Source organism: Nicotiana tabacum, chromosome 7, assembly GCF_000715075.1.
Source record: "Nicotiana tabacum cultivar K326 chromosome 7, ASM71507v2, whole genome shotgun sequence".
NCBI lineage: Eukaryota > Viridiplantae > Streptophyta > Magnoliopsida > Solanales > Solanaceae > Nicotiana > Nicotiana tabacum.
In genome coordinates this window covers 78,139,569-78,153,242 of record NC_134086.1, presented here as the reverse complement: position 1 = coordinate 78,153,242, position 13,674 = coordinate 78,139,569, and the positions used below count along the sequence as shown (strand labels likewise).

General features: G+C 39.2%; 1 protein-coding gene across 2 annotated transcripts; it reads right to left on the bottom strand.

Annotated features, from left to right (window-relative positions):
- Positions 1-10,258: 10,258 nt before the first annotated feature.
- On the bottom strand, positions 10,259-12,686 carry LOC107774343 (acireductone dioxygenase 2-like). 2 transcript variants are annotated; one of them, XM_016593839.2, is made up of 6 exons: positions 12,516-12,686; positions 12,315-12,411; positions 11,551-11,755; positions 11,344-11,468; positions 10,642-10,715; positions 10,259-10,535 (listed from the first exon to the last, which is right to left on the bottom strand). In XM_016593839.2, exons 3-6 carry the CDS (start codon positions 11,618-11,620, stop codon positions 10,418-10,420), a joined length of 387 nt encoding a protein of 128 aa, XP_016449325.1. In that variant the 5' UTR covers positions 11,621-11,755; positions 12,315-12,411; positions 12,516-12,686; the 3' UTR covers positions 10,259-10,417. The 2 variants fall into 2 exon arrangements, with proteins under 2 accessions (XP_016449325.1, XP_075113427.1); XM_075257326.1 differs by having other exon boundaries at positions 11,551-12,411.
- Between the last annotated feature and the right edge of the window lie 988 nt (positions 12,687-13,674).

Below are 13,674 nucleotides of genomic sequence, written 5' to 3'. Positions count from 1 at the left end.
CTATAATCCAATTCTGCAATATATTTAGGTGTAAGCACTGCGCGGAGTCCACTTGAGACTCTTAGGGAACTCTGACACATCCCAAATAGGAGAAAGTCTTTGGAATTTGATCTTTGGAGTTGGTTTGCTTCATGCTTCAGACAGAAGTCTGAATCAGGCTCTCCTTGGTTGGGATTTTAGCTTTGTGATGTAATTTTTACTTTTCTTTCTTCATTCTAGGCTGTAATAATTTGTAATAACTCATGGGGGCTTATAGTTAAAATGGGGGGTACTCATGTATGCATAAGGGTAGATATCATGCTCATTAGGTCTTTATTTCTGCAAATCATGGCAAGTTCTGCATTTCGGCATCTTTGAAATCCTGTTTTAGGTTCTGCACTTCTACATTTTCATATAGAAATCATGTTTAGGTTATGCACTTCTACATTTTCATATAGAAATCCTGTTTTAGGTTCTGCACTTCTACATTTTCATATAGAAATCCTATCTATAAACTTCTGCACTTTTGCATCTTAGAAATCCTGCCTATAAGTTCTGCATATATATCATATCAATAGCTTTTGCATTTCTACATCTCATCATCTCATATAGAGAACATGACTATAGGATTCTGCATTTTGCCTATCATATAGAAAGCATGTCTATAGGGTTTCTGAATACTGCATACGTATCCATCACTAGGCAAACGATATATAGGCTTAAATAATAAAATCAGCGTTTTAAACGCCATGCTTATAGGATTTCTGCATTTTCGTAAAGGTTAAAATCAGTCACACTTAGAAAGCATGCCTATATGAATAATCAACTAATCTGAATCCCTCAACTTTCTTATAAGTTTAAAATCAGTAATAGCATTGCTTAAACGCTTGCAGAACTTATGTTCCTGCTGTTAATAAATCTGCTTCTGAAATCAGTATCTTTCTCTCGTATTTAGATATCATGCCTATAGGTTTCACCTAAGCAAGCTATAAGGTAAATTATCTAATTGAATCAAACTTTGTTAATTCCAACCAACAGGCAGGTCTGATTCCGGTTTCTTATCTGAAATGTGTAATAGACCAGTCTGCCTCCTTAACGTTTAAGTTTAATTCAGACCATAACCAGTATCTGCAGGACATGCTAAACTATCTGTCTTTAAGTGAGGATGCATGTCTGAGCCTTTTAAATTGTTATGTGTTTCCCATTCTGCCTTATGTGTTTTTGTTTGTCGCTTTAGAATTATATCCTTTTAAACCATACAAAGCCCAAATCTCCCTTCCCTTTAGGACTAGTAGTCCCAAATGCCTCCGGGACTGATAGGATTGGGGCGGATACTAGCATGCAATAAGTAAATAAAACCATTCCGCATTTAATACCTCAAAAGGGTGGGAAAAGGTAGATATGGATATGATGATCGGTGCGCTAATACCACGTGTAACCCCTCTTCTGAAGAGTGATTATCGGGTATTGCATTGATGTGATCCATATTATTTATAAACCTAGGACCCCCTTCCCTTTACTTATTTATTTTATTACTTTCAAAATTTCAAAACTCCTTTTTCTCAAATTTCAGCTTCCTTGTTTCTTCAAACTTTAACTTATTTGCAATCACAATGTGACAACCCCTCATAATTGAAACCCTTATTTGCTTATTTATTATTTGTACTTAAGTCACAATTGTAGCATGGCAGGGAACCACATTAGTGGATCTTGAGGGGTGCCTAACACCTTCCCCTCGAGATAATTTCTAGCCCTTACCCAAACTCTAGGTTTTCTAAACAAATTCTTCCTAGTGTCCCAATGCACTTAATCATTAGGTGGTGACTCTTCAAATCAAAAAACCCAATTCCCAAAAGGGAACGAGATATCCTCCCAAATGTCATAAATTGATTTCACGAGAAAAATGGGGCACGACAACATACACCGACGAACCTTGATTGACGGACTCCCAAGACTGTAGACTATCCGAAATCTCAAAAGAACTGGTGTCCGCAAATACCTTGACATAGTTTTGAGCCTGATGGAATCCCGGATGTGCCAATCCATTCACTACTCCCCTCATACCATGATCAACGGGCTGTGAAACTAAGGGCCTTGGTCAGGTTGGAATTCCTCTCACCCCATCTACTGCCGGAGTGGTCGAAACAGCTCAAACGGATGACTCATATGGATCCTCGGATGGATCCTCCTCAATAGAACCCATGATCTCCGATGGGTCTGAATCCATAGTATAACTTATCTCTCTTTCTAACACCTTCGTAGCCTTCTGACCCATGCTAGCGGCTGTAGTCTTCAGAGGCATCGCTAAAAACGTAACACAACTTTAGGAACACGAATGCTTATATTGCACGATCTAAGATAAGAAGAGAGGATAACATCCTATATGTCTTGTATCCTCCTGTCTATAAGTGTGGTGTACAACACACCCATAGACAATACTCTACTAGACACGGTCTGTAGACAACCATAGGACAGAACTGCTCTGATACCACTTTTGTCACGTCCCAAACCGATAGGCCGCGACGGGTGTCTGAGTCCTACCTGTCAAACACCCGTAACATACATCTAGGATATGAACTTGTATAACGTCTACTCCATTACCTGTCTGTACACTTTATATATGATGAATTCTTCCTTCAAAAAAGGTTTTGCCAATTTGTGATTGATTCAGAATTCCTTTTAATAAGGATCGATTAATTGTTACTAATTTTCTTTAATTAAACCTTTCTTCACCTTTTCTGGTTTGATTCATTCATACTAAAAATCAATTTCTGATTTTTACTGACTGTTGATTGATTGTCTTTCCTTATTTCCACAAACCTTGTTGATATCAAACTCTTTCCTTAAATAGTTTCTGTGAATCTGCCCTTCTTGTACTACTGTAGACTATCCGAAATCTCAAAAGAACTGGTGTCCGCAAATACCTTGACATAGTTTTGAGCCTGATGGAATCCCGGATGTGCCAATCCATTCACTACTCCCCTCATACCATGATCAACGGGCTGTGAAACTAAGGGCCTTGGTCAGGTTGGAATTCCTCTCACCCCATCTACTGCCGGAGTGGTCGAAACAGCTCAAACGGATGACTCATATGGATCCTCGGATGGATCCTCCTCAATAGAACCCATGATCTCCGATGGGTCTGAATCCATAGTATAACTTATCTCTCTTTCTAACACCTTCGTAGCCTTCTGACCCATGCTAGCGGCTGTAGTCTTCAGAGGCATCGCTAAAAACGTAACACAACTTTAGGAACACGAATGCTTATATTGCACGATCTAAGATAAGAAGAGAGGATAACATCCTATATGTCTTGTATCCTCCTGTCTATAAGTGTGGTGTACAACACACCCATAGACAATACTCTACTAGACACGGTCTGTAGACAACCATAGGACAGAACTGCTCTGATACCACTTTTGTCACGTCCCAAACCGATAGGCCGCGACGGGTGTCTGAGTCCTACCTGTCAAACACCCGTAACATACATCTAGGATATGAACTTGTATAACGTCTACTCCATTACCTGTCTGTACACTTTATATATGATGAATTCTTCCTTCAAAAAAGGTTTTGCCAATTTGTGATTGATTCAGAATTCCTTTTAATAAGGATCGATTAATTGTTACTAATTTTCTTTAATTAAACCTTTCTTCACCTTTTCTGGTTTGATTCATTCATACTAAAAATCAATTTCTGATTTTTACTGACTGTTGATTGATTGTCTTTCCTTATTTCCACAAACCTTGTTGATATCAAACTCTTTCCTTAAATAGTTTCTGTGAATCTGCCCTTCTTGTACTACTGTAGACTATCCGAAATCTCAAAAGAACTGGTGTCCGCAAATACCTTGACATAGTTTTGAGCCTGATGGAATCCCGGATGTGCCAATCCATTCACTACTCCCCTCATACCATGATCAACGGGCTGTGAAACTAAGGGCCTTGGTCAGGTTGGAATTCCTCTCACCCCATCTACTGCCGGAGTGGTCGAAACAGCTCAAACGGATGACTCATATGGATCCTCGGATGGATCCTCCTCAATAGAACCCATGATCTCCGATGGGTCTGAATCCATAGTATAACTTATCTCTCTTTCTAACACCTTCGTAGCCTTCTGACCCATGCTAGCGGCTGTAGTCTTCAGAGGCATCGCTAAAAACGTAACACAACTTTAGGAACACGAATGCTTATATTGCACGATCTAAGATAAGAAGAGAGGATAACATCCTATATGTCTTGTATCCTCCTGTCTATAAGTGTGGTGTACAACACACCCATAGACAATACTCTACTAGACACGGTCTGTAGACAACCATAGGACAGAACTGCTCTGATACCACTTTTGTCACGTCCCAAACCGATAGGCCGCGACGGGTGTCTGAGTCCTACCTGTCAAACACCCGTAACATACATCTAGGATATGAACTTGTATAACGTCTACTCCATTACCTGTCTAAGATAAGAAGAGAGGATAACATCCTATATGTCTTGTATCCTCCTGTCTATAAGTGTGGTGTACAACACACCCATAGACAATACTCTACTAGACACGGTCTGTAGACAACCATAGGACAGAACTGCTCTGATACCACTTTTGTCACGTCCCAAACCGATAGGCCGCGACGGGTGTCTGAGTCCTACCTGTCAAACACCCGTAACATACATCTAGGATATGAACTTGTATAACGTGTACTCCATTACGAAATTGACATACGTGAAGGAAACTTGCCGTCAAGGCATATGTACGTATACATGAAAAATACAGTGGGCTAGCCAGTAAGGTTGCTATAGACAACTATACATCCAATAACTGAAAGCCGACAATGCCACATACAACCCAACTAGACATACTGTCTACAGACCTCTAATGGAAACATAACTGTACAAAGACGGGACTGAGCCACGTAATTCCCATATATATATATAAATATATCGTATGAGCCACGTCATACCCATATATACATATTTATACAAACATATCGTACCAAACTCAAAAGCAGCTCCGGATCAAGTGGAGCACGCCAACTCTCGCTGATCAGGGATCCTAAGAAGTGTACCGTCAGCTTGCCTACCTGCACCTACGGGCATGAAATGCAGGCCCTGTGAAATAGGGCATCAGTACGAAAAATGTACTGAGTATGTAAGGCATGAAAATTAGTACGTAAAAGACATAGATGAAACATGGAATACAGAAATATCTTTAAATCTGAATAACTCTGTAAATTCTGAAACGTTTATTATATCATGCACATGCATATAAATGTCGTGCCATGCATAGGTATGGGTGTACATAATATCATCAAGCCACTGAGGGCATCCCATCATATCGTCTCGGCCACTGTGGGCACATCATCAACATATACCAACTGATCAGGTGGTGGTGCGTATATAACGCCATAATCTCTTCCCATATCCCATATACATATACATACATATATATGCGTATATAACGCCGTCTGAGTCATATTTCAGCCACTGTGGTCAACATCATCATCATATACCAGCTGATCAGGTGGTGGTGCGTATATAATGTCGTAACCTTTTCCCATATCCTATATACATATATTTACATATATATGTGTATATAACGTCATCTAGTCATGGGTCAATGTACATGTATAAATGAGTGAAATGCATGAAAAATATGTAATAAATCTCAATATTTTTTCCGGATAAACTTTTTTAACTGCGTATTATTCTGAGACCCATGAACAGAAAATAATAATAATTCACATGGGGAATCAAGAATATAGACACCCCTAATATTTCTATGAATAGAATAAATTATGGAAACTATGCGTTTGCTCGTTTCTTCGGTATAATTTGGACCATGCCAAAAGAAAGATGGAATGACCTTAACATACCTGGTGTAGGGAAAACTTCGTATAATATTCCCGAAGAAGATTGCACCGTATTCCTTTAGAACTGTAAAATCTGTACGTTGTTAAACTTCCAATAATCTTCGTAGAGTTTTTTTTTTGGTTGGAAAATGTTTTCTTATGGAAGCTCGCCGTTCTGGTTGTGTTTGTTCATAAGAAATGGAAAATTTGTTTTGTTTAAATCTTGAATTGGCTAAACAGTGGCTAACGTCTTCAAGACCAAGAAGCTAACATTTCCTTTTTAAATTCCAATCTCCAGCATCTTGTAAATCAAGAGCAGCCACCTACTCCAACATGACCATGAGTCATTGTTTGGAAAGTGGTTGGCTTCTACGTTTCATTTGGGTGAAATTTTATTAATTTTTATCCACTTATTAGTTAACTGGGTAATGTTTCGTCACCCGGTAATTAACCAATTACCCGCATAATTTAAAAATTGCAACAAACTACTTAAAATTCTATTTATTTTTAATATACTTTATACATTATACTACTAGGGTTATATGGTATCTTGCATGGTACTAGTTTATAATTATCGGGTATTATCGCTCGACCCGTATTTTATCTCAAATTGGCCATTTTCAACGAAACTCGTTTTCTTTAATTCGTGTACCCCTTTATCCTTCATAACACATATTTATCGCTTGTTATAAATAGCGTAAGTACGTTAACACCAAAATGATTTCATCCCCGAGTCTACGTCAATTAACCGAAGATAAAACTTTTCACGTACGAAAACGCGAGATGTAACAGCAACCCTTCCAATAGTAGTCCCAGGACCTACTCTCACATACTTTATCCCTTGAGGCTGCTTAATAAACAACGACTTCAAGGTCAAAAAAGTCTCCGTACAAAGAGACCGAGGTGAGGAGGCGTGGAGGTACATCTGCTCCATCACCGAGGAAATGCTCCAAGTGGTCCGAGAGGACTGCAAAAAGGAAGGCTAAAACGTAGTTATTCCCTGTCCTAATGAGGATATCACGACGCACATAGAAGGATACTTAAACATTTATACGTATCCTTTCACGTTCGGTCCGGTGGATACGATAATCCTCGAATTTTGTACGAGGTACGAAATCTACCTCGGGTAGATTCACCTGTCCTTTTCGAGGATCATGTCCCTTCTCCGTCACTTCACTAACAACACGGAGGAGCCTCAGTTCACAATTGACCGTCTGCTCCAAGTTTTCAACCTCCAAATTTTTTAAGGGGGGTTAATCAAGCTTGCTCATCGAGCAAAGAAAGCTCCCTTCTCCTGTATCGACGAGGATAAGTACTGAGGCTGGAATGAGAGGTTTGTTAGGGTAAAACCAAAGTCCTCATTCCTTCCAAGTTCTTGTCGTTCCCCAAGAAGTGGAAACGTAAGTTTGCTTCTTCTTAGGTTGTCAAAGTACTTTTTTTTAATTCTACTCCTCTTTCTCATTGTCCGCCTCTTTTGACATGCAGCTGTCAAAAGAGGCAAACAACTCACCTATTCCGAGCGAGAGTTGCGCAAGCTTTCCAAAGTCAAGTGGGAGGCTCGTTCTCATGGTGAGTGTCCCTCTTCTTTTAGTTGAATTTCCCTTTGGGTCGTTTTTATTTTGTCATTGTTATGACTAAGCCTTTTTCCCCGGGCTAGCCTAAGACCACCAAATTTTGAGCAATCATCGAGGTCGTAGCCTCGTCCCCATCTAAAAAATCCTTTGTTTCACTATAGCCTACTATCGAAGCTAATGCGGAGAAGGAGGAGAAAATGACTAAAAAAAAAAGGTCTCGTGACTCCTCGGACGTCCTGCCAAGGCTAAGAAGGAGAAAAAGATCGTGGTGATGGTCAGAAAGAGCACCAAGAAAGCTTCCAGTGCCCGTGTCCCGGACTCCGAAGCTGTTTACCAGTTTAAGGACTATCCTGAGGATGTTGAAGACATGGAATTCATCGCTCACTAACTGATCGATATTGACCTAGAGTTGGCGCCCCCCGAGGGGGTTGCTCGAAAGCCTGAGTTCCCTGTAGCTCAGGGGCTCGAAGAAGGCCAAGTAGCTACTGCTTCACAGGAAGCTCCTCCGGTTCCGTAGGAGGCCGCCTCAAAAAATGCCGATGTTATCTATGTTTTGGAGTTACCGCCTCATATGGAGGCCTTTTTAGATGAGGCTTGGGCATCCGCAGAAAAAATGACCGAGGCATATCGGGCTGTGGACGAGGCCCTTAACCCATTTTTTGAGGGCGTAAATGGCGGAATGCTAGAGTATTACTCCGATTTTGGCCACTTAGAGATCCCGAAAAAGGTTGTGCAACCAGGATCAAGTGGTCTGAGTTCGAGCCCAAAGCTCAAGAAGAGGCTTCCCGCCCCGAGTGTGGACCTTGACCAGAAGAAGATGGTCATGTCACAATAGAGGTGGATACTAGCATGCTATCCAGGCCAGTTGGAGTGGCCGGCTCTCTCCGTTCCTTGGTAACTGAAGAGGACCAAGTGAAGATGAACAAGGTAGATGATCCAAGTCTCTTCAACGAGGCTCAGCAGGCGCTGAATCGGGTATAGCTTTCTCTCTTTCTACTTAAAGAGTTCTCTTTGCCTTAACGGTATTTTGAAGATTTCTCTTTCCTTATGTATCATGCCTCAGTGCTTCACCATGAAAGTTTTCACCGGTTAGAGGTGAGTCACCTCGAGTTCGAGCTCAAGGAGCAGGTTCGGCAAAAAGAGATGTACAAAGCTCTATATGAGCAAAAGGATAAAGTCCTTAGGGACATGATTGACCGCTCTGTCCTTCAAGCTGAGCTGGAGAAAGCCCAAAAGGTGGCTTCAAAAGCGAAACAGGACCATGTCCTTCTTGTTAAAAAGGTAAAAGTGCTCGAGATCGATATAGAGTGGTTAAATGCAAATGCTAACGCTGCAACCTCGTAGGTCCAGGAGAAAACAACCTTGATCGACTAGCTTAGGTGCGAGATGGACGAGGTCAAGGCTTCAGTTGGCGAGCTGAGGGGGAAATGGACCTCCTAGCATCGGAACGTGATACCACTAGAGGGGACCTGGCATCGACCAAAGTGTAGCTCCGAGTGATGAGAGATAAAGCCGATAAATGGTTTCGTCTGAACGAGGAGCTCAGGGCACAGCTTTCCTCAACCGTTGCAGAACGTGATGCCCTTGGCCAAGAGTACACGCCGCTGAAATCCACATTGGAAATGGCTTCGAACGAGGCCTCAAAAGCCCAGGACATGCTGGCCCAATACAAGAATGATGTAGAGGTAGCCGAAGCTCGTGTTATAACAAAGGCCGAGTACGTGAGTGGCTATCTCGGAGAGAGACTCTCTAGAAGATCTAAGCATGGGGGGTTTACCTAGCGGTCGGGATTGAAGAGGCTGAGAGGCTTGAAGACGAGGCCAAATTGAGGTACCAGCTAGGCTTTGATGTAGACTAGGCAGGAAATGCCTTAGTTTATTTTCGTCTTTTCTTGTAGTTACATGCTTTGTATTTTGGGGCCGTTTTATAGCACCTCTGTAAACACCTTTTGGTAAATATATATGAAATTTTTCCTTCGTCTACATGTTGTGTCCTTTAACTTTTCTGTAGTTGCCTATATTTTAGACTTAGGATATATAACTCGTGTCTCAGACATAATAATGTGACATCGGTGCCTTATAATAAAATTTTGAGATCGGTTAAATTGTTCAATCTTCCAAGTCCCAAATGAGGCCCAAGTTAAATAATAACTCCGAGTTGCTTTAACTTCGGAAGACCCGTTAAAAACAAAGTATTTGCTAAAATATTTGAATGATTTATCTGGACGCAGCTAATCTTTGCCAAAGGTAACTCTTTTTATGCCCGTAATTCGAGACCGATTGACTTGATCGGGTCTGAAGTAATCTTGTATAGATTTAAAATGTGTAAGGACCTTACTTTTTATGCACGAACTCAGACGTCTCCGAGCCGTTTATACATTATGATCGAAGTTCTAGAGGCTTCATATCTAAAATTGGCCGTAGCATTTCGTGTTTGGGCCCTACCTTGTAGGCTCGGTGCCTTCGGGATTTAGTAGCCCGATTTTTTCAATCTTACTGTCGGGTAGCAGTCCCCGATTCGGAGTGATCCGTAGATCTTTAGATGGTTGTGCACGATATCGTGGATTCTTACTGCCTTCGGGGTTTCATGCCCCCGTTTAATGGTGGTTTGTGGGCCTAGAAGGTTTTGAACCAAGTATTCATTCTAAGTGATGAATGATAACATTGCTTGTGTGAATGCGAATCGATTAAACATAGAAGGAGAATTTCTTTTTATTATTTAAATGTAAGTAATTCAAGGTACAAAAACTACTCGCCATGGCGAGAATGAACTATATGCGCACGGTTCATTACTGGTGTTGTGGTGCATAAGGGAGTCCTAGCAATATAGTTGAAGAGGCACCAACTATATGATTCAAAATATATGCAACAAGAGTGTATAAATTCAACGAATATAGACTCCACTAGTATTAATATTATGAAGTTCAATCTCCCATAGGGGACTTATTTACATGCTAGAATTCAACATTCAGCAAGCTGAGCAACGCATGTATATTTGGAACTACAGAACGATCATGGTAACATTAATTACAGCCTATAAAGGTTTCGAGTTCTTCAATTCTATCAACACCAGTAGCAGCATTAACTGCATCATGACCAACGCCCTTTTTGGTCACCCCAAAAGTTTCAACATACTGTTTCCTGCAAATAAAAATTTATTCTTTAATTAGTGTCCATGCCAAAGAATATTTTTTAATGGCCAAACTACAAAGTAAAAAAGAGGATAGGGAAGGTTTATAAAACAGACCTTGCAGGCAGTTGATCTGCATCTGGACGATAGTACGCTGTCCAAATTGGGTCACTAGCAAAGAGCCGGATTGCCTACAAAAATCATACAATTTCATAGATGGCACATTTGAGAACAATTGTCTAATCAGTAATCAAGTATAATATAGAAAGAGTGCAACCAACGTTAGCCTTAAACTAAAGAGGGAGCAGTGGTGACAACATGACCACGATTAAAAGGCTGTACGAAGAGTTGATCAACAGTTAAACAAGTTTGACTAATATTGACCACAGATTTGACCACCGTTGACCTATATTAGACCCCCCTTGGAGCTGAACTCAAGTATTTTTTTCACATGCCCCCTACGACTCCTTTAGTTATGGAAAAGCTTTTATTAGTCTAGAATATATGGACTTGGAGCTAAACTCATTGTTTAGCTAACAATATAAATAGGAGCACTCTACTGTTTTTACCTATTTTTGGCTGATATATTTAGGTATGGCTCTAGCGACACCCTTTGAGTTCTTGAAGAACGTAACTCATTGGATTGCCATTGAAGGTGGTTTTTTTGGGGGGTAATGTTTTTGCTTATCTTTGACATCTTAGTGTTTATATTTACGCAATGAGGATATGTTGTTATTAATTAAGTTACGTCAAGAAAATGAATAGTCACGCTAGCTGCTCTTCATCATTTGCTTAGGAATTAATGCTCTTATTAAGTACCTTAATGTAATTGCTTGAATCAAGTGTGAAGCATTGATAAATTCCAGCAGGAACAACAATGAGTCCACCTTTCTTTACCCATATCCGAATCCAAGCGCCATTACTATCCCGAACATCAAAATAACCTACACCAAGAGGTACATATTTTAAACAGAGTATAGTTGACAGAATGATTTATAAAGTCAAATTAATGAAGTCTAGCATTACCGCTTCCTGCAAGACAGTAACGGACCTCCTCATCAATATGCAGGTGTTCTTCAAAGAATTTCTTCATCATCTCCTCGTAATTTGGTAATGTTTTAGGGTTAACCAGCGGATAATATAGTTACCCATATTATCCATGACTTCTTAAATATGATCACTTTTGGGAGAATTCATAATCTCCCAAACTTAAAAAAACCCTAATTTGAAGCTTTACAAATATAAAAGTTAAACACATTAGTTATTCATTTTTTGAATGGATAATATGATTCTTATTCATATTTTACCCATTTTTAAAAAATTTATTATCCAACCCATTTTTTAATAAATAATATAGGTGGTTAACTGTTTTATTTTAACTATTTTGCCACTATTAGTTATCTCTAATATATACAGCCGGTCGGGACTTACCTAATACAAGTCAACCCCGAAATACATCATGTATTATTATAGAGCTATGGTCAGTTTTCCACCGTGCACTAATGTAACTTTATGGACATGAAAATATTTGGTAGAAAGAAGAGAAGTGATTGGATAATAACTTACTATATATTGTGACTAAAATTCTTATACATCATGCATGAAAGTGCATGCATCGAATGTTACTTTGTTTATCTATAGTTCCAATAAAAATTATTGCCAAAACAAAAAATTATGCGTAGTAAACATCGTAAATAGCCTCAAAAAAAGACAGTCTGGTGCACTAAATTCCTGCTACGCGGGGTCCGGAGAAGAGTTGGACCACAAGGGTCTATCATACGCAGTCTTACCCTGCATTTCTCCAAGAGGCTATTTCTTCGGAACCCGTGACTTCCTGATCACATGGCATCAACTTTACCAGTTACGCCAAAGTTCTCCTTCAAGAAACTACAAAAATACCCATGAAAGTTGAGGAAGATTTGTATATCCCTTCCAAGAATAACCAATGAAAGATTAAGGAAACAGAAAGAGAAAAATTGTCAATTACATACCTTTGCAAGTGAAACCATATTTGCTTATCTCTCTTCTGGACCGTGGACGAATGTTGAAAATCTGATACTAATGTAAAATGCTAGAAGAAAATATATAGTGGTAGTGAGAACCATTTTTAAGTCAATGTCCATCGTCTTTTTTTTTCTTTTTTCTTTTTCCGAACTTTGGTTTTTCAGAAAACTAAGATCATGTCACTACTCACTATAAAGTCTAAGTCAACCGACTTTTTCCTTTTCTAGGCTAGTTGGGTGTGAATCTCCATAGTTTTATTACTACCAGTGTCTATTTTTTAGTTATTGCTAACACGTTCAGTTTCAGTAATCTATATACTAATACAAATATAAGTTTCATTAAGGCTTTTCTTTTTAATTATTAAACCAATATTCATGAAGACTTGGTCGACTAAAACTGCTAGCCTCGTTATCATTGCCCATTGGAATGCAACTCTTAGTATTTAAGTATTAAACACTATTTAAGTGGAGGTGGGAGGAAAAGTTGTTTTATTCAATTCATGTAAGACTTTTTAAGGTTTAATTAGAGTCATTCTATAATAAAAGAATTGCAATCCAATATAAATTTCTTTCTTTTTCTTTTCTTAAAAATAAAGTGCATTCCATTATACATTTAAACAAAATTCTCATTTACAATTGGTACATGATCCAATTTCATCAAAGATTCCATTTACTTTTCGAAGAGGGTGATAATATCATTTGGAGCTACTTTTTGAGATCACGTTGCAATATTTGTTCAACAATGAGTTATTGCTTTACCTGCTTGTACATTATGCAATTAGACTTCGATATGAAATACGCAATCTATTTATCCATTCATGTACTATATTATAAGCATGAACACTTTTAGACGAAGTTAGTTTACTAATATGTCCTTCAGAAACTGAATGACCAAATTACCCTCTACCTAAAATTAAAATTACCTCCCACAAAATGATATTTTGTACTTAAAACAAGCAGAAGAAACAATACCCTTTTCTATGGTAAAATGGGGTTTGGGGAGGGTAGTGTATACGTGTCACGATCCGGATTTTCCACCCTCGGAAATCATAATGGCTCCTACTAGTAAAAACTAGGCAAGCGGACCATTTGCACAAATTACCCTTTTCTCATTTTAATTCTTTAACAATGTAAAACAACCGTTTTA

Coding starts and splice junctions, on each gene's coding strand:
- LOC107774343 (XM_075257326.1), bottom strand. CDS start 11,620: ATGATGAAGAAATTCTTTGAAGAACACCTGCATATTGATGAGGAGGTC. Junction 11,469..11,550: donor TTACTGTCTTGCAGGAAGCG/GTAATGCTAGAC, acceptor CTCTTGGTGTAG/GTTATTTTGATGTTCGGGAT. Junction 10,716..11,343: donor ATTCAAGCAATTACATTAAG/GTACTTAATAAG, acceptor TGATTTTTGTAG/GCAATCCGGCTCTTTGCTAG.